Source organism: Trachinotus anak, unplaced genomic scaffold, assembly GCF_046630095.1.
Source record: "Trachinotus anak isolate AG129_WGS33_773 ecotype Australia unplaced genomic scaffold, CSIRO_AGI_Tana_v1 ptg000022l, whole genome shotgun sequence".
Taxonomy (NCBI): domain Eukaryota; kingdom Metazoa; phylum Chordata; class Actinopteri; order Carangiformes; family Carangidae; genus Trachinotus; species Trachinotus anak.
In genome coordinates, this window is record NW_027273873.1 from 1,199,844 (window position 1) to 1,220,823 (window position 20,980).

The 20,980-nt window shown below is 43.6% G+C and overlaps 1 protein-coding gene across 7 annotated transcripts in view; it reads right to left on the reverse strand.

Moving 5' to 3' along the window:
- The window catches only part of LOC139606527 (IQ motif and SEC7 domain-containing protein 1-like), a 157,215-nt gene that overhangs the window by 12,557 nt on the left and 123,678 nt on the right, over positions 1-20,980 (reverse strand). For all 7 annotated transcript variants that reach the window (XM_071458744.1, XM_071458746.1, XM_071458748.1 and 4 more), the window contains 12 exons: positions 12,489-12,657; positions 11,493-11,660; positions 10,533-10,706; positions 10,316-10,411; positions 8,841-9,481; positions 6,452-7,378; positions 5,847-6,005; positions 4,825-4,947; positions 4,566-4,732; positions 4,041-4,180; positions 3,404-3,529; positions 1,226-1,325 (listed from right to left, as the gene is read on the reverse strand). In XM_071458744.1, coding sequence (XP_071314845.1) covers positions 1,226-1,325; positions 3,404-3,529; positions 4,041-4,180; positions 4,566-4,732; positions 4,825-4,947; positions 5,847-6,005; positions 6,452-7,378; positions 8,841-9,481; positions 10,316-10,411; positions 10,533-10,706; positions 11,493-11,660; positions 12,489-12,657 — 2,990 coding nt within the window. The remainder of the gene's footprint in view (positions 1-1,225; positions 1,326-3,403; positions 3,530-4,040; positions 4,181-4,565; positions 4,733-4,824; positions 4,948-5,846; positions 6,006-6,451; positions 7,379-8,840; positions 9,482-10,315; positions 10,412-10,532; positions 10,707-11,492; positions 11,661-12,488; positions 12,658-20,980) is intronic.

Consider the following 20,980-nt stretch of genomic DNA (forward strand, 5'->3'; position numbering starts at 1 on the left):
CAACCTCTTGAGCTATATGTGCCTTACTGTAACCTTGTGCTGTAATTACCCTACTGCAACCACTTAAACGTTAAGTATCCCATTGCAACCTCTTCAGCTGTATGTATCCTACTGGATCTTCTTGCACTGTATCTACCCTACTGTAACCTCTTTTTTTTTTTTTTTTTTAAATTATTTTTTTGGGCTTTTCATGCCTTTATTATAGCTTACCCTATAGAACCCTACTGCAACCTCTTCAGCTATATATACCCTATTGCAACCTCTGAATGAATGAATGAAAACTTGGTACAGATATTAATGTTTATGAGACAATGTAAACCACTGACTTTGGTGATCCCCTTATGATGGCTCTACCAGCAAGTTGAAAATTATAATTACAACAATTATTTGATTGTTTGCCTGAATTTTGATACAGACAGAGATTACCTGTGTTCCTCACTTAATTAACTGTAATAACTAAAGTGATTCCCTGACTTTTCATATTGCCCCTTCTTGACTCCTTGACTGATCTCATCCCATCCTCAGGTCAAAACTTAAATTTGTCTAATACTACTCTCAGAGTTTTGTAGTGCAGTGTACTTTTTGCACACATGCTGCAGTGTTCGGGACCCACTCACACCATACTATTTCTATCTCATTCGTAACACTTTGCAGTCTTTGCTTCCCTTCCCTTTGTACTATTAAAGCATCCCTTGAGTTTTCCTCTACTGGTGTTGATCCACATTTAACCATAATAAGCCTTTACACATCGAACGCCAGTGCAGTTATGGTAAAATCAGTCAACTCGCTCTCAGACCTGCTGCTGTTGTGTAACTTGTCAAACACTGTAAATCTGAAGAGGCTGATATGATTATCACAGGGGATCCCCCCAGAAGAGACTGTAAAGCCCCCAAACACCAGACATACATTGCCCCAGGCAGTGATGAGTGTATACACATTAGCATCAACACAGCCTGTGTCTGTATGTATTTGCCTCAGTGTATGTGTGTGTGGTGAGTATATATCTGTGTGTGTTTTCAGTGGATCTGCTAACTGTGGGGTAAAATTAGAGAGTTGAGCAAGAAAAGAATCAGAGATATAAAAAATAAAAAGAGGAGAGGCTGAGACAGATGGAGAGAGCAGATGGACGAGAGGGGAGGAGTGTGGCAGAGTACAGAGAGAGAGAGAGAGAGAGAGAGAGAGAGAGAGAGAGAGAGAGAGAGAGAGAGAGAGAGAGGGTACTTACAGGTGTTTTGGAAGGTGTGGACCTGCATGTCCACCAGGGGAAACGATTGTCTGAAACTGTAGGTAACAGAAGTCTTCTTCTTTTGGAAGATCTTCGTCACCTGAGGAGGAGGAGGAAAAGAGAGATGAGGAGAAAAGACAAAGGGTAAAGGAGAGAGGAGAGAGAAGAAAAAGTCATGGAAGAAGACAGAATATGAAGACAGAGAAAACAGAGGATGAGGGAAGGAAACAGCAAAAGAGACAAAGGAGGAGGGAGTGTTTGATTATGTTAATCTTCATCTTCATTTGTTTCTTTTGTTCATTTCAAGGTTTTTTTAATCCCTCAGTGGTTATTTTAATCTCTTCTCCACACATTCTCCTCTGCTTGTTTTTGTCACATTATAAATAAAAGAAAATGACTGAATTAGAGCTGAATCACAGTCAGAGCCACTAACTCTAACAAACACAACACACACTTTGCATGACAATGACTGTATATGAAGACTCACTACGTGTTTTAAATCTTTTATTTAGACCGAAAAGCTTTTGTCAGAAACCTCCTGAGTCAAAATTCATTAAGTTGCTCAAATTAATATTTGAAGTTGGTCAATACCTGGTTTCTGTTTTTTGTTTTGACCTTAATACGACCTCTGTGTATCATTAAAACAGGAAGACCCTCCCCCATTTTTAAATTTAGTTTTAAAGATAAATACACAGTCTCATTTTTACAGTGTTTTCAGTGGAGTCTTAAATCTTTGTTTTTGTTGTGTTTGTTTTTTTTGCTCCATATTGTTAATGTTTTAATTGCTACAGTGTAGATTCATATCATAGATCCATTAAATGACTGTATACAGACAAAGAATGCAAATATTTCTTTAATTAACATATAATGAAACACTGATACTGTGACTTTGATCTGGACTTATATTCTCTTCTTTTACACTTCCACTCCACCTCCATTCAGGAGGACATGCTTTTTACTTTAAGACATTTGTTTGACAACTTTAGTTACTAGCTGCAGATTCAGATTAACAATACAAAATATAATGAAGTGCGATGTGTTATTATAGGTTAAGATAACACTTTATTCATCCCTGAGGGGATATTAACTCTCTACACAGCAGCATAAGAGTAGTTGAAGTTAGCTCCACCTCAACCAGCTGCTACATTTAAGAGACGTCAGCATTAATGCGTCAATAAAGTTTGACATCTCCAAACAGCTTTAAAGGCCTCTGAGCGCACGAGGAAAATAGTCTCTGGTCTGCCAAAGGGGCTTCAACAAAAAAACAAATTAAAGGTGTGAATACTTCTGTAGGTGAGAAATCCAGTTTTTTACTTTTTTTTTTTTTAAAGTTTTTTTTTTTTTGGCCTTTTAGCGCCTTTATTGGATATGTCAGGGAGAGAGTGACAGGAGAGTCAGGGGATGACATGCAGTATGCGGATTCAAACCCAGGGCCGCTGCCTTAATGGTACGCGCTCTACCAGGTGAGCCACCGAGGCGCTCCCAATTTTTCACTTTTAATAAATTTGCAAAGATTTCTAAAATCATGTTTTTACTTCATTGAGTGTAGACTGAGAGGCACGATGGTAATTTTACAATTAAATCTACAAAATAATGAAGTGTAAAAAAAAGTGAAGGGGTCTGAATATTTTTTCAAGTCTCTGTAAATCCAGTATTTCAACTCTTTTGGTGCTTTTGGTCTCCACCAACTCCAGAGAAAAATATCTGGCTCTTTATGGCAAATGTTCAACTTTTAGGGCTTGTTTGCTGAAATCAGTCGGAAACACTGAGACTGAAACATACAGTAAAGTGGGAAACACTAAAACTTAAGTCTCATGGGGAAAACACGAGTTGTCGACAAATCCTGCTCAGGTTTCCTGCTGAGGAATCAATTTGTTTTCTAATAGGAGGTAAGACTTCCATATGTTCTCACACTGCTGGAGTTCACCATTAAACAGTACCAGGGCATCATGGGATAAAACAGTGTTCTGCTGATGCTTTATCCTCCAATGCGAGACACTCCTACGGCTCTGTAAGGAACATGTCCCAAAATAGTTCAATAACAATAACACACACATACAAAAGGACAGTGTGAGTCTGTGTGAGACAGATAATGATTCAAAATCACCACCTGTTTCTCTTCTTTTCAGTAAAATCTATAACCGACACACACACACACACACACAGTGTGTTGATTACCATCAGCAGGTCGTTGAACAGGAAGACTTCTCTCTGGTGGACGCCGCTCCTCTGAGCTCGGTTCGGATCTGGAACCTCGAACAGCTGACAGCAGCAAACCAGCCTGCGATGAGGCAGGGAGAGCACCTGCAACACACACACACACACACACACACACACACACACAAAACATAACATTATTGTGCAGCAACAAAATGGACCTGAAAAAATCTGCATTACAGAAAAGTGTGAAAGGATTCTGGTAAAAAAAAACAAAACTAGCCGCACTAGTAAATAAATAGACATTTTTTCATTTAGTTTAACATTTTCTTCCATATGTGTGTCTTTTAAATGCCCAATATAACTTTTTATAGAACATTACAGTTCTAGGTATCTTTATTTGGAAGAGTGTGTTGTGTAACCTGTCAATATTACTCCTTTTTACAACCTTAAAACTGTAATAAAATGGACAAAAACTGATAAAGTCTGACCTGATTAGAGGGAGGTTTGAACTTAAGAGAGAGAACTTTTGGATTTTCATATTTTTGAGTTGGAAAAGAAAAGAAAACAAACTTTTAATAGTCAGAATTACTAATACATTGATATTAGACCTATGTACGTGTTTAAGAAGTCTGTTTAAGATGTCAGTGGCTCTTACAGGCTTCTTGCCAACCACCATCCTCTCCACTGCCTGGACCTGGGACACGTGGTCATCATTGGTCCTCAGCTCCCATTTCTGGATTCTTCCATAGATCGCCACCAGCAGGTCCCTGGGAATGTCCTGACCGTTATCAACACCTGATGGAAACACACACGTCAGCCTTAAGTTTCAGACCCTGCTGAATCCGAATCAAGTACAAATAAAGTTTCACTGTTAGCTTCCCTACAATTTTTATTGCTTTGTTTTGTTAAAATAAACAAGATGAAAATGAATAGAAAGCTGCACATCCTTTTAAGTTCTTGCTAATCTTTGTAAAAATTTGTTTTACTATCCTTTTTCTTATGGCTGTAAATCAGCCTCCCCAGTCTGCTCTGAGCATAGTCTGACTGTTATGAGTAATGACAACAGCCTGCAGCATTTCTGCTCTTTTCCAGCCAACTACTGTTTTTAAATCTCCCAGACCTGCATTATGTAAGACAGACTGCACTGATTACAAGACCTAGAGATGATCTGCTGTCTGACCTCGCAGGTTCTTGATGAAGTCCTCGAGCTTCATCTTCCTCTCTGGCTTGACATTGGGGCTGTACATGTCCGTGTTCAGGAGGATGATGGCGAAGGCCAAGATGAAGATGGTGTCTGGATTCTGGAACTGCCGGATCAGCACTGGGTTGCAAACACAGTACCGCTGACTACAGAGAGAGAGGAAATGAAGGAGACATCACAAACACCACAGACAAGCAATATTTTCTCTGTGATTGCCACCTGCGGTGCAATTTATTACCTGAAAGCCTCCACCAGTCGCTCCACCCGCTGAGCTTCACCCTGAACTTTAATCTGAGCCTGGAACTTCCTCAGAGCGTCGTCAAGATCCATCCCAGAGAAATCCATTTCATCCAGGACACAGCTACAGACGGAGACAGAAGCACTGATCATCACCTACAACTGCGACGTGAGAGGGGTCAGTGTGCCTCAAACGAAGTGCTCGTGGGATCGTCAAACTGTGTCTTCCAGCCCCTCCCCCACATCTACAGACCAAGTGTCTGTAGATGGATCTTTAGACATACGAAAATGGCACAAGCTAGTTTAAAGCATACTGAACCATTAAGCATTAAACTGAAATGGTGAAAAATAATAGAAACCATTTTATCGACGCAACAGTATAACACAAAAAATAGAAGTATATTTCCCAGAAACCCCCTTGATTCCAGTCACAGAGAGGATGATGCTACTCATTTCATCTAAGAAATATTGTCCCACTGTCAGAAACAGAAACATTTAAAGGAGGTATTTGTAAGTTTTGTTATTGCTACATAGCCAACGTTAGCATTAACAGCTGTTTACTCACCACTCTAGAAGAAACTTTGTGAGTTTGACATCAAACTTTGATCCTTTACTCACCAAGAGCTGTGTCCAGAGGTGGGAAGCAACCCTCTAGTTTTGTTTCTGCTTCTATAAATTCTTTTCTTCTGCTAATTAACCATCTTGTCACTTTCCAATACCTGCAGCATCCAGTCTTCCCTGAAAATGTAGCTGCTCAGAGGACGTATTATCACTTCTTGTAAACACAACAATGGCTGAAGCTCTTGGTGAGACTGGTTAGCAAACAGCTGTTAATGCTAACGTTAGCTATATAGCAACAGGAAAACTTCAGATTAGCTCCTTTTACCTTGGGATGGCTAAAGGTCTTTACTTTGCAGGATTTTTCGTCCTCATGAGGACATCTGATCCTTGTAAGGACATAAATACAACACATTGACCTGGCGATTCTCTGGTGTTGAAATCTTGTAAATGTCTTTTACTCACTCCAGTACGTCCTTGTTGAACTGCTGCCGGCTGCCCAGGAACTCTCCAATCATCTGCCTGCTCAGTCCTTTCCTCTCCAGGATGAACCTGGCGATGCCCACCGGGGTGTCCGACACAAAACCCCTCTCAATCAGGTACTGGATCCCCTTCTCTGGCTTCCTGTAGCCAAGAGGAGTGATGCCCTTTTAGCTTGTTTCTTGTTTTCAATTTGACCTTTAGTTTCCTTGTTTTTTAGATCAGTGTTTATTTTCAAAAATGTTTCATAATGTTGTTTCGCTTATCATTTCTATGTTGTTTTCCAGAGCAGACTTTTGAGAGATTGTTATTTTTTTGTCTAAATTTTTAGATGTTAAATAATGGCTGACCAGCCAAAACACCTTGGTTTCAGGTAAGGTCAAATTCAATTTTCTCTGTGGTCTCAATTTTATGCAAAAATTTTGGCTGGGATCTTGGAATCATTGAATGACAGTTCAGTCCCAGCCTGGTTCATCGTTTTTTAGTGTCTCTTATTATAACTCTTATTTTCAAAAGATCATAAGAGGAAGATTCTGAATCTGCCTTGTTGATTATTATGCAGATGTTTACAGATACAAACACACACGCACTTGTTAAACAGGTTGAGTCCGATGCGGTACTGCCGCCGCTGCACCACGTCGTTGTTGAAGGCGGGTGAGTCCCAGCTGTGGCGGCTCTCTCTCTGATAGGTCTGTTTCCCCAGAGCGGCCCCTCCAATTGGCTCCCGCAGGCTGTCCCGCGACGAGGACCCGGAGCTGCAGTTGTTGACGGTGGTGTCATCGTTGGAGTTGGTGGTGGTGGAGTTGACACTCTCGTTGTCTCCATCCGAGCAGAGCAGGTGGTGGTGGTGGAGGTGGGGGTGGTGGGCGAGGTGCTGCTGCTGCTGTGCCTCCATGTTTTGGAGAGCCGAGGAGGAGGAGGAAGACAGTGGCGAGGGCGTGAGTGGTGGTGGCAGGGGCGAGAGAGGTGTGAGTGGTGGTATGGGAGAGGGCAGTGGGGAGGAGGGGGGCTCTGGATAAATATGAGGGAGGTGGTGGTGTTGGTGGTGCAGGTGGTGGTAGTGGTGCTGGGCGAAGTGGTGTGCGTGCTGGATGTAAGGGCTGCCACCGTGCCCGTGGTGCAGGTGCATGATATGTGGCTGGCTGTACTGTGGGTGGTGGTGGAGGATGGTGGGCAGGTGGGGGATGGGCGACGGGTGAGGGTGGGGGTGTGAATGTGGGTGTTGGAGTGGGTGAGGGAGCGGGTGTGAGGGCAGGGTCCGGGCTGAGGGCATCGGCAGGGGGACGTTGGCGGGGCTGCGTGTTTGTCCCTGTGCCGTGGCGACCGAGCGGCCGTTTGGTTTGTGTTTGATGGTTCCCTGTGGCGAGTCGGCTTCGCTGCTTCCTCCCCCTCCTCCTCGCTCATCCTCTCCAGTCTCTCCCTCCACTCCTCCTCCCCTCCTCTCCCTCTCTCCTCCTCGCTCGACTCCCGATGGCTCCTGTTCGTACACCAGGCGCCCGATAGAGCCTCGCTCCGACCTTCAGATTAGAACAATAAAGTTCAAATTAAAGAATAATTCCAGACAAGGTTAACAGACAGTGATGAGACAGGAGTCAATCATACAAGTAAACTGTGAACCTGTTTTCCCTTAGCAGTAGGCTGCTAACTGTGGGTTAGCTAGCTGAACTAACTAGCACTCTCTTGTTCCCAGTTGGCTAGCATTAGGTTAGGTAGCTGCTAGCTTGCCAGTATTTCATTAATTAATTAATGTTACCATGCACCCTCTCTTTTGACAAAATTATAGGGGCTGATTGTTTGATGTCCTGAGTCATATTTGGAGCAGGACCAGTGAGTAAAGAAGTGATTTGCTGACTGTTTCTAGAAAGTTTCAGGTCTCTGCAAGTTGACCGTGAAAGCTGAAGAAAGAAACCTAAGTATTGATGGAGTGTTTAGGAAAATGTCTGACTGTGCAGTATATGTCTACTGGTTATAAAAGATGTTACACCATGGTCACTGAGATCTTGATTCTGACGACTGTCACATTTGGACTAAATTTATTTGCTGCTCTCTTTAAAAGACAGACTTTAAAAGACTGTTGTCTCTGTCACCATCACCTAACACTTATAACATCACAGCTCCTTAGACAAATACATCTCAGGCAATATTTATTATCATTTTTTAATTTATTAAGCATCATATTTATCATATGTTTCACTGTTGTGCAGTAACTCTTTTTTTAATTATCCGATCTCCAGTGCAATATTGTAGTGCAATGCTACACATCAGGTATGTATAGTCAACAGGTCATATTTGATATGTGATTGGTGTATATACGATATGTACTTTAGGTTTTGTCACTCACTCTTTTCTTCTTTGGAGCTGCTGTAAGAATTTCCCTGTCGGGATCAATAAAGTTTCTTTTTATCTCATCTTAAAGATACTGGAGCTGGATCGTTTTTTGTGTAACCACCACCAATTTATTTTCAAATATGTTTTATATTTGCAGCAACCTAAGAGGAGGACAGAGGACTATGCAAAATGATAATAATAATAATAATAATAATAATAATACAAAGCTGCAGGTCTCAAGGACAGTTGGAGGAAGAAGGAGAGAGGAAACAGGAAATAAAGAGATGATGGGTAAGAGTGAGAGAGTGAAAGAGAGACAGTGAGTCTGTAAAGATGGATGGGTTGAGGGGGGCTGCTAAGAGGACATATGTATGCAGACCCCCTTTATCACGTTAATGTCACGAGTCTCTTTCGGTTGATTATTAATGATACTGCAGTCCATCCTCATAAAGGAGAGGAAGGCCACATGTGTGAGGAGACGAGAGAGCACTTCACAACATACAGGATACAGAGTTATTCATTCATTGATTCAGTGGAAGTTGAGAGTGTCTTCTGTGTAATAATAATATCTGTGCTTTTTCTGTGTTCATCACATAATGAATGTTAGAGTAATAAGTTCTGATCCCTTGCGCTTTGATTGGCTGTGCTGACCTGTCACTCATGTCCACTGAGCTGTCACTGGGCGGTTCGATGGTCAAGACAGGGAGGTGTCCTCCTCCTCCTCCTCCTGCCCTCCCCCTGTACTCCCCCCGACACTCTGTACAGGGGGTGCTGCTCCTCCGGCTGGCGTTGCTGCCTCCCTCCGTCTCCCTGCTGTCTTCTCTCCCCCCTGCACCTCCTCCTCCCCCTCCTCCCCAGTACTCTGTATCAGAACTGGAGGCGGGGCGGGAGAGTGGTGAGGACGGCGGGCGGGACAGAGGCGAGGAGGGGAGGCAGCCCTCGTCCATGTAGAGGGTGACATCGCTGAAGGAAGTGGCGGTGCTGTCCTCGTGCATGGCGGCACCTCCTCCCACGCCTCCTCTCCCTCCTCCCATTCCTCCCACTCCACCCACCCGGCCTGCAGGGCGTCGGGAGGATGTGGTGGTGTTGCGCCATGCACACTGTCTGTAATCTTCGTCATCGTCTTCCTCCTCGTCCTCCTCCCCTTCCTCCTCCTCTTCTTCCTCCTCTTCATCTCCCTCCTCCTCATCCTCATCGTCGTCCTCCTCTCCCTCTCCCCCCGCTTCCTGTGAGTCTTCACGGCCGGACTGGCAGGTGAGGGAGTCGTCCATGGAGTCGGCCAGGGACTTCACCTGTGGTCCCCACATGAGACGTAAACAAACACAATAGAGAGACACGGAGAGTTAGAGACAGGCCTGTCCCTTCAGGACTGTATTAGCCGGCCTGTGAGGTGTCATCTTTACATATCTCCCTGTTCACTGCTCTCTTCTCTGTTGTCAGCTACAAGACATCCCACCCCTCTTCATGGCTGCCAACTTTAATTTGAGATACTGTCATTATTTGAATACCCTAAAAGCTTGTTTATTGTAATTTAAGTCAAAGGTCCCACCCAGTCTAAAGGTAGATGTCCATGTGTTTGTGATTATAAAGCAGGTCTAGGTTCTATATTAATACTGTGAAAGTATCAAAGCCTCAGTCCACAGAGAAATACACACAGCCTGTATTCAGAAGCTGAGCCTTAAAACCAACCGTCAGGACTTCTGCAACTTTGTGATGTCACAACAAAGCAGCTGCCGCTCTCCAGGAACCCACCATCCAACCTTGCAGGATTTGGTTTCTCTGAGTGTTTACATGAAATCTGAGATCACTCAGAAAACAGTCAGCCAATCAGAAGAGAGGCTCAGATCCTCTCCTCTGATTGGCTGACTGACCTGTTGTTACTAGAGCTCCAGAGAGAAGCCTGAGAGAGGAGATGTAAAACTACACTGAGATGGTTTTTGGTCCTTAAAACCACAAATATATCTTCTGATGGAGATCAACACTTCAGATAAAACACTGGGAAACCGTAAAATATGGGACCTTTAAAGTTAATGTTTATTTCCATATCACTAATTCCATCAGCACATCAACAGATGTTAGTTGATGGCAGCTTTATTAAAAGCTGAGGAGGTGACAAATGTGTCTACCTGCTTCGAGAAGGAGTCGTCCATGTTTCCTGCGTCCTCTGACCCCTGCTGACCTGCTGACCCCTGACCCTGTGGCTGACGCTCATCAAACGAATACTGGACCCATCAAAAAACACACAAACAAGGTCAGAGTCGGCACACACTGGACCTATATATTTTTATTGTGTACATGTATGTATATTATTTGTGTTGTGTGTGTGTGTGTCTGTGTGTGTACCTGCATCCTCATGTTGGACAGGATGATGCGCCGGGTCATCCTGCTTTCGGACGCAGAGCTGCGAAGCCTCTCGAAGTTCTTGTTCATGCGGTACTGCCTGAACGCCGTCTGGATCGTCCTCGCCGCCCGCCGGGACACAAACTGGCCCCCGTACTTCCTCTCCAGCATCTCCACCTATCAGAAAGCACGGTCATACACAGGCAACCAATCAGGGAACAAAGAACTGACCTTTTTCGTTTGGAAAATCATGCAACAGAAAACAGACTCTGCAGCTTATTAGGATCAGGACAATAAATAATAATATTATGAATACTAAATGGAAACGCTTCCTTTGGAGATCAAAGTGGTGTATGGTCTACCATACACTACAGTGTGGTGATAATATAGACCAAGCCAGTCAGAGGACACTAAATCAGTTTTTTTCTTTTTTTTTCCAAACGAGTTTCTGTAAACCTGAATGTGCTGGTTTCCATAAAGGTTTAAGTAATTTAACAGTCAACAAGATACACAAGCCTTGGTTTTCAGTCTAAAGTAACAGAACTGTATTGATAGTCATTGTTTTTTTAGTTTTTTTTTCAATGTTAATCGTTGAAAAATATAATATCAGCCAATAAAACTGACAATAAGGAACAGTAAATAAACTCTGGATCACTAAAAATGACAGCTTGTTGCTGTTAGCAAACTGCTCTGACTTCACACACACAGCATCATGTCCATCACTGTAGAAAACATCATAGAGACAGGAGCTGCGATGCACTGATGCGATAAAATTACATTGAAGCGCATCAATGCTGGTAAATAGGACACAGTGTGTATGTAAAACAACAGGTGTGGGTGTTTGGACATGCTTTACACGCTGCTGGAGTGTGTTGCTTTGTTCGAAACGGCTGCATTCAGTTCACAACGTAACACAGACGATTACAGGAAAACCCCCATGAGGCCGTTCCTGCAGCACTGTACCTTCTTGTCCTGGAGGTCTGTAGAGAGCTCATAGCTGTCAGAGAGAGCCTTGCAGCGCTTGCTCTCCTCCTCCTCTTGCTTGCGGAGCGCCAGGCTGGCCGGCTGGTGTCTGCTGCGCTGAGCCCAGGCGAGGCTTGCCGGGCTGGGGGGAGAGATGGGAGAGCTGCCCTGAAGGAGAGGAGGAGAGGGAGGCAGGTAATCAGTCCAAATGAGATATTTGTGATTTGTATTTAATCAGTTTGAGTTTTCACATTTTTTCTCAGTTGTTTCAGATTCAAACCCCAAAGTTAATGGTGAATAAAGGTTTCAGCAACAGTATGAAAAACACAACACACCTCATTACACTGTTAGCTGTGGGATTACATTCTGAGTTTCTGACTGTACTTGCTGAGTGAGTAATTCTTGCCTCTGTGTTGACCTCTACAACGACCTCCAAAACAGACACATGGGTTGGCCCAGTGCCTGCTAATAGTCCACGAAGGCAGCACTGTAAACCAGCTCATCACAACTGAGGATGTTAAACCACTGTTATCCTCCCGTCTTCATATTTGTTAGTAGTTATAAGCTGGTTGGTTAATTACACTGATAGAAAATGTACATTTTGAGTTTCAGCCATGTTGTTATTGCTCGTTGTTAAATAATGTTTTTACAGTGTGGGTTATTTTTGTAGCTTTGGCCACTTCTCTTACCCACAAGACATGAAATGACATAATTATTAAATAAATACAGCTCGAAGCAGAAGTAATTAACAACCTGAATCATTTTGCTCATTATCGTCTCCTCATAGCTCTTTACAAAGAAAAACACATTATTTGATACATTTTCATGGCAAACAAAAGTTGCTGATGTGCTTTTTCAAACATTTACGACTTGTAATCATCTGGTTACAAATCAGAAATAATCCTTGTTTACAATTATTCAACAAGGTGAAACTTCCTGTCACAAACAACCTAATGGCTTCTCACCTGTTGTCTGTGTTTCTTGTGTTTGTGTTACCTGAGTGTGTGTGTGGGAGGCTCCCAGGGGCCCGCTGGTGGAGGCAGAGCTGTAGGGATCACAGGGGCTGGAGAGGGGGCTGTTGCTATAGCGATGGAAAGGAGGCGGATGGCCGAAGGACGAATCAGAAAAAGTGAGCGCCTCTGGACACTGAGAGTCGCCCTCCACACTGAGAGAGAACGGGGGGGGGGGGGGGGGGGGGGGGGGGGGTTAACCACCTGCTAATGTTGATCACATCAGGTGAAAGTGACTGATTCAATAACATGTGTTTGTTTCCTGTCACACTGAAATAAACTGAAAGAAACAGAGGGAGGATGAACAGAGAAGTGAGCTAAACAACAGAGAACAGAATCAGGATGAACAGCAGGATGAGGAGGAGGAGGAGGAGGAACAAAAAACACAGAAAAAGACAAACATGAAGGAGAGAGGAGAAGAACATTTTATGACAGGGGGAGAAGAGAGGAGGAGAAGAGAGGAGGAGGAGGAACACAACAAGACAGGAAGTACAGGAAGAGAAAGAAACGGAGGAGCAGGAAGTCAGATGAGTCAGCTGTCAACTGACCAACCACACCAGACCAGACCAGACCAAACCAGACCAAACCAGACAAAAACAAACCAGACCATACCAGAACAAATTAGACTACAAGGGAGTAAATGAGACAGCAGAAATAGACCAAATGGATTAAACTGGACCAGACTAAATGGTAACAAATTAAACTAGAATAAACCTGAACAATCTGGATTGAACCAGAACACCAGACAAACCAACTGGACCAAACCAGATTAAACTGGATTTGACCAAATCAAACCAGACCGAACCAGACAAACTGGGACAAACTAGATTAAACCAGTTCTGCTTTACACAAGTTAGATGTGACAACGTGTAACCGTCAGTCACCAGCTCAGTTCAGTGCCAGCGACTCTGCAGACAGAGCAGAAAACACTATGACTGATAAATGATCAATTAATTGATTAATCAAGGAGGAGACGGGAGGAGAAAAGCAGAGGATCTGAGAGACGGCCATCTTTAGTTTGTGTTTCATCATCAAAGGGGCTCTTCACTGTTAATCTAAGACACCCGTGAAGCTGGCACAGAAGCTAATGTGGGCACTGCCAAGCTCACACACACACACACACACACACGCTCCCACACACTCATGCTGCGCCTCTCGCAAACACAACACACTGTACACCCACACTCACGTACACTGTACACACCCCCACAGTGACACACACTCACACACATACTGCTGTTAGCCATGAGTCACCCTCATGTGACTCAGTGTGTGTGTGTGTGTGTGTGTGTGCGTGTGTGTGTGTGTGTGTGTGTGTGTGTGTGTGTGTGTGTGTGTGAGAGGTGAAGAAGAAGCTGAAGATGTCATTCTGGGATGATGTGGTGTTTATATCCCCAAACTTTGATATATTAAATCTTCTCTCTCTCTCACACACACACACACAAACACACTCACACACACACACACAAACACACACACTCTCTCACACACACACACACACAGCAGAGAAGTGACTGCACTCATAAATCCCAGTGAGGCTCTGCAGTAAAAACTGAGAGGAACGTACTCTAGATAATTGCTAACTGTTTCTGTTTCCAACTCCGTTTCCCTCCTCCTCCTCCTCCTCCTCCTCTTCATCTTTCTTCTCTCCTTTCCTTGCTCTCCTCCCATCTCCTCTCCTCCATCATTTCCCTCCTCCTTCTTCACTCTTCACATCCATACCATCCATCCTCTGTTCTCTTGTTTTCCTCTCCTCTTCCCATCTCCTGTTAATTTCCTTTCCTATTTCCTCTCCTCCCCTCTTTCTATCTCCTTCTCCCTCCTCATTTCCTCACAGTTGTAAAACAAACTACTGTAAGTTAACGTCCTTTGGAACTGTCAGAATTTTTGTATAATAATATGGTTTCCTATAATATGATCAAATCTTGATATAAATTACAATAAAGAACAAACACAATCTGTTTTAACAATAACACACAAGTCATCATGTTCGTCTTCTTTTCCTTTTTCCTCCTTATTTCCTTTACTTTTCTCCTATTCTCTCCTCAATCCTTCCTCTCCTTTCCTTTCCTTTGCTTTCCTTTCCTTGAGCCTGAGCCAGCTGCAGGGTTGAATTGAGGTGAGGTGTGTTTGATTTACACCCCACCCGTGCACTTAGCACCATGCTGTCGGCGTCCTCTGGCAGGCAGCAGCACACTGAGGTCACATGGTGAACTCCAGGTGACCCTGACATTAGAAAACCGTCACATCTGGGCCAGATTTTACTTTTTAATCTTCTGTCTCCTTCTCTGTTGCTCAGCAGTGCTGTTCTCCTGGTTGGGGTGGTGCTAACCAGTTCAGAAATAATCTGAATAAGATTAGAAGAGTCTAAAGCAGTGAGTGGTACCACGGCTGGTCTTCAGACTTTTAATTGCCCTGAGTTTCGTCTCTCAGGCTGCTCTGTCTTATTAGTAAAAGTTGTTGGGGCTGCACTGGTGAAAGGAATACCTGTAGAAAAATGCTATTGACACCTGTTCATTTTTGTTGTGAATGTTTCCTAAGAAGATGCTAGAAATGGCCAGAAATAAGATAATAATGCACAGGTCCCAAAATACAACCGAGTATATCAGAAAGCATCAGGTATCTGTAACCGAAACTAAAAATGAAACAAAGGCTGCAGGTTTACACAGCAGCTCTATTTTTGTTGTACTACACCACTTTACTGCTACATCTTTGCCAGTTGGTGAGAAGCAACCAAATGCATCATTACACCTTCATCCTGACAAACCATAAACATAAAACACTTTCAGCAATGACACTGCAGTGTGCATGCATGCAGTGTCATAGTCACACTGCAAATGATGCGATACAATAAAGTAAATGAGCCACAGCACGCACTTTACTGCTTAGTGATAAATGAAAATTAACGCACCATTTTAATTAAAGCTGGGAACTAACGCCGCCTTTATATCACATGGGATGGATGGTAGAGGATGGAAAATTCATGGTCCTGGAGGGAATTCTTATGCACCCTTCTTAGAGCTGGCCACTCGGCCAAAATGAGCAATCAGGGGAGAAGGTGACCAAGCACCTGATGGTCACTCTGGCCGAACTCCAGAGATCCTGTGTAGAGATGTGAGAATCCTCCACAAGGACAATCATCACTGCAGCTCCACTGCTCTGGGCTTCGTGGCAGAGCAGCGAAAGGAATCTGAGGCTGAGAGGAACCAGAGTCTCTGGTCTGATGAAACCAAGATTGAACTGTTTGGCTTCAATTCAGCATCATGTCTGGAGGAAACCAGGCACTGCAGCATGGGGGCGTTTTTCAGCTGGACAGGGAGACTGGTCAGGGTTTAGGGAACCCAGAACAAAGCAAAGTACAGAGATATCCTTAATGAAAAGAGAATTACCCTTCGCACACAGGAGCAGCTTAGGGACAACCTGAGCCAGGGAACTGAACCTGAAAATGAACCCAAACCAAACATCTCTGCAGAGACCTGAAAATGTCTGTCCCCTGACGTCCCCATCCAGAAAATGCCCAACTCCAGATGTGCAAACCTTGTGACATCAGATCCAATACAACTGGAGGCTGGAGGCTGTAATCACTGCCAAGGTGCTTCAACTAAGTACTGAGTAAAGTCTCTGAATACTTGTGTCAATGTGATGCTTCAATTTGCAAAAATGTCTAAATTCTGTTTTCACTTTGTCATCACGGGAGGAAAAATGAATAAAACTATTTCAGCATAAGACTGCAACATAACAACATGTGAACAAAGTGACAGCGTCTGAAGACTTTCTGAATGTTCTGTGAACATCAGGCTTCGGCTGATGAGAGGCGTTTGAGTTTGTTTGCTCACAGTTACAACCTGGATGTTGATGTGAACACTATATATCAGTTGATAATTTCAGGTCCAATACAGTGTTATAGTGGCATTAATCCATCAGTGATTTACTCACCTGAAAGCCATGGTGTCACCCGCTGCTGCTGCCGCTGCTCCTCATACAGCGTTATTACTGTGAGCTGACTGAAATAATCTTAAAGCTCCACACAGTTTAAAGGCAGATGTCCATGTGTTTGTGATTATAAAGCAGGTCCAGGTTTTGGTTTCTCTGAGTGTTTACCTGAAATCTGATATATTTACATCCAATCAAAAGAGAGGCTCAGATCCTCTCTTCTGATTGGCTGACTGACCTGTTGTTACTAGAGCTGCAGAGAGAAGCCTGAGAGAGGAGATGTAAAACTACACTGAGATGATTTTTGGTTCTTGAAACCACAAATATATCTTCTGATGGAGATCAACACTTCAGATGAAACACAGGAGAAGAGTAAAATATGGAGCTTTAATGTTAATGTTCATATCTTCTGATGGATAAATAACTGGATGACTAAATAGCCAGATAACCAATAATAAGAAAATGTTACTTTAACTCTTGTATCTCCTGGACACAGTCAAGAGTCTCTCTGTAATAATCTGTAATAACCTGTGATCTGTAAAACCACTAAAACACAACCACACTGTAGAATCATTTGTACAATAACACCTACTATACTTATAACCCACCGCAGCATGAAAACAAGACAACACTCACATGTAAACCTTGGCTCTGCTCGGCAGCTTGTTTCTCCTGTGAAACCACATGAGTCCAAGGGAAGAGGACACACACGTGTGCACACACACACACACACACACACACACACACACACACACACACACACACACACACACACACACACACGTGCACTAATGAGGTTCGGTGCAGTTTTTCATATTTCTGTTTGTTTCTGGTCGTCTGTTTTTCCTTTCAGATGTAAACCTGCATTTCACTCACACAGAAACACACACACTCTGTTTCTGTTTGTCATTCTGCATTCATAGCCAGGGGCGGTAACTAACAACACACTGGTAGCAACACATACATGCATCCTACAGGACACACACACACACACACACACACACTGATTAGAAATATATCTGATTTATGTGGGTTACAGTGTCAGAACAATGATGCCAGTTCCTGCACAAACAATACAAACACACACTGATACACAGAAGCATGCATGTGCTCACATGTTGTTAATAACACACAGACTGCCTCTCTCTCTCTCCCTCTCTCTCTCTCTCTGTCCTCCCCCTGCAGGCAGCGACAGGCCAAACGGACCCAGAACTAAAGACAATCAGTCAGTGAGTCAGTCAGCTGCCCACAAGACCAGGAGTCCTGAAATATTCACAGAGTCGGTCCTGAGCTCCACCTCCGCATTTTCAAGGCATGAAGAGTTGGACTGTAATATTCAGTTGGTTTGTTCTGCAGCTCTGTCCTGCCTGTCTGTGTGCTGAGAGACAGCAGACGAGGGGATTTCCCAACCAACAACATGATGTGTTCTGCACGAATTCAGTCAAATAGACAGACATGTGACTGTCACTGAAAATCACCTCCATGTCTGTATACTTTATTATAGTTCAGGGGAGACTTCTTCCACCTTGGTGGTTTTCAGCTCTGTACTTGAACCAGATGAAGGATTTTAGTCGTCGGACTCTGGATCTGAAGTTATCAGAGAAACCAGCAGAGTAAATGACAGCTCAGCTGTTTTTACTGGTTTTAATCACCTGGTCCGTTTGTTATGGGGAGGAGGCAACCTCTGTGGATAAGTCTTGTTTGGATTGAAAGACCTCTAGAGGCTGAAGTTGCAGACTGTGTGTTTAACAGGGGCTGACAACATTCTGAATGTGTAAGTAGAAATGGATCTGTTAACTTCACAAAGCAAAAAGAGATTTTCAGTCAATTACAGCAGATTTCAGATCAGATTTCCTGATTTCTTTTGAGTGAGGTGGGGTGGGAGGGGGGTGGGTGGGTGGCAGACTGGGGCTCAGTTGAAGAAGATGGGGCACATCTGTAAAATGAGAAAAGATGAGACTGCGTCAGCATCATTTGGCTTTGGTCTCTACATCTCTTTGTGACTGTTTGGTGGCAGTTTTCGTCTCTTTGTGGTCGTTTTGAGTCGTTTTTGATTGACTTTCTAACAGGAAATGATCAGAGTCAGTGGTACAGAGGTTCTGATGCTAACAGTAACATCAACTGACTCATAACATCAACTATGGACTCTGACGAGGGGGCAGCAGGGGGTGGGAATCAGATTCCAGGGCAGGGTGGGGGGTACTGAGCCCAAAACAATCATGGTATCAAATACTGAAGTCGAGTCTCTGCTTGGCTGTGAGTGTGCGCTGCTGTGAGGCCGACAGGCGGCGACTCCACCAGCTGTAAACACCAGCCATGGCAAACAGGAAGTGAGGGCACAGCGCTGTGATGGGGGGGGGGGTATAGCAGGAGGATGACCTGATGATTCACTGAATTGACTCACTGACTGTTTTCTAACACACAGACCATGAAATATTGTGTAGAATCTATAATGTATTTATTTAGAAAGTTTCCTGAAGAGCTCTGCTGATGTTTAGTTCTTTAAGGACATTTTCAAACCTGTTGAATCAGACACAAGTTTGTTTCCCTCCAGTATCATGTTTGTTTCAGCTGCTCTGAAGGCGAGTGTGGACCGACGTCACCACACAGAGACCTTTTAGAGGAAGTGATCTTGGTTTGTCTGTAAACAAACTCACGAACCTTTGGTTTGTACTGGAACTTTGTGATGTCACAACAAAGCAGTCACCACCCTCAGCCCCGCCCACCTGGACCCACCATCCAACCTTGCAGGATTTATCTGAAATCTTCCATATTTTTAGGCCTGTGGGGAATTAAAGTGATTTTGTTCTTGAAGTAAATTAACCTATAAATAACAGTGTCTTGGGTGAGAAGGACATTTTATTTGGCTGCACACACACCTGCAGCTCTGTCAGTGTCACTCACACAGGAGGTCAGTGTGTCATTCTGTTGTAATTAATAATGTTCTGTGATTAACTGTTGAGCTCAGTAATTACATCACAGCTCAGGACAACACCTGAGAGTGTGTGTGTGTGTGTGTGTGTGTCTAAGATATGAACAAGGAACTGTTCACCTCAGGTGTGATGATTCTTTCTTGACCTTGGGAACTGACATCTGTGATCAAATATTACAAACTCAAGGTCATTTTATAGATTTTTTCCAGAGCTTCCCATGACGTCCTTCATTAATCCTGAACTGTGTCATCGTGGACCTGTGACATATGAAAACTCTGGATCTAACCCCACTTTAACCCCTGCATGTATTCAGTGTTATACCCTTTACACATTAATGCATCACAGCAAGAATAATAACGTCTGACACACAACTAGTAACAGTAAAATCCTGCTTCTGTCCATTGTAATAAAACCTCACGAATGAACATGTTCTATCTCCACTGTCTCATCTGAATATATTTGGGTGTTTCCATTCACATTTCTGAGGCCAGATTGTCTCAGGGATTGGAACCAGCAACCACCCTGCTCTACTGCCCTGTAGGCTTGCAGCGCTCTACATTAGGACACAACGGGGACTCTGGGAAATGTGTGTTAGTGAGACACAGCTTATTCAGGCCTTGTTTTACCAGAGAGGGAGAGCGAGCGAGAGAGAGTATTGATGTGTTGCTGTGTGAAATTCTGTGTGTGTGTGAGTGTGTGTGTGTGTGTGTGTTTTGTGTAGCTCGTTGTCCAAACAGGCACCAAATGGCACCAAACCCTGAGGCATCGAGCTGCTACTCACAACAACTACAGTACATGTGTGTCAGCCCCACCTCGCTCGCTCTCTCTCTCTCTCGCGCGCCTTTTGACTCGTTCTCCCCTACAGATGGTCTTGTGTCTCTCTTTTTTTGTCTTTTTAATGTGCTCTCGTGTTTTTTCAGCGTTTCTCTCGTTACATTTTGTCTTGGTACCTTCAACGTCAGTGTGATTTTTATGAATTATATCTAACGTTAGGGAACCACGCTCCCTACACACAGTCCAGACTGTTCTGGTCCGTGGTTCCCTGATGGTGGAACAAGCTACTGAAGCAGGAGCGTCCCTCTCTATCTTCAAGAATCTGTTGAAGACTCATCTCCACACCTCTAACATGTCTAACTAGCATTTACTATGCACTTCTTCACCTCCTTGCTCCTATTGAATAGATGTAATTCTTTGTACACTAAGGTTTCCTACTGCACTCAAGCTTCAGTGTGTTTCTCACTTGTAAGTAGCTTTGGATAAAAGCATCTTCCTCCTTTGGCCCTGGATGTAAACCGTCCTTCAGAATGATCCGGTCCAAGAGAAGGGGCTGATCATTCACATCCTCGCGTGGATTTTATTTTAACTGTACAATATAATACATCAAGTCAATGTTAATCTGTTTCATTACTATCAAGCCCAACTGTAGAAACACAAATGAAGCAAAGGCACAGCAGGGAGAACCAGTTTCACTATGCCAGTTTTAAATACCACAGAAGGTTCCATCAGCTTCAACTTGAAGAAATTCATCTTTGTCTTGACCTGAAATCAAGTCTCAAGTAACTGAGTTGGGACCTGGGTCTGACGTTCCCTCCTCTGCAGAGGTTGATGGATC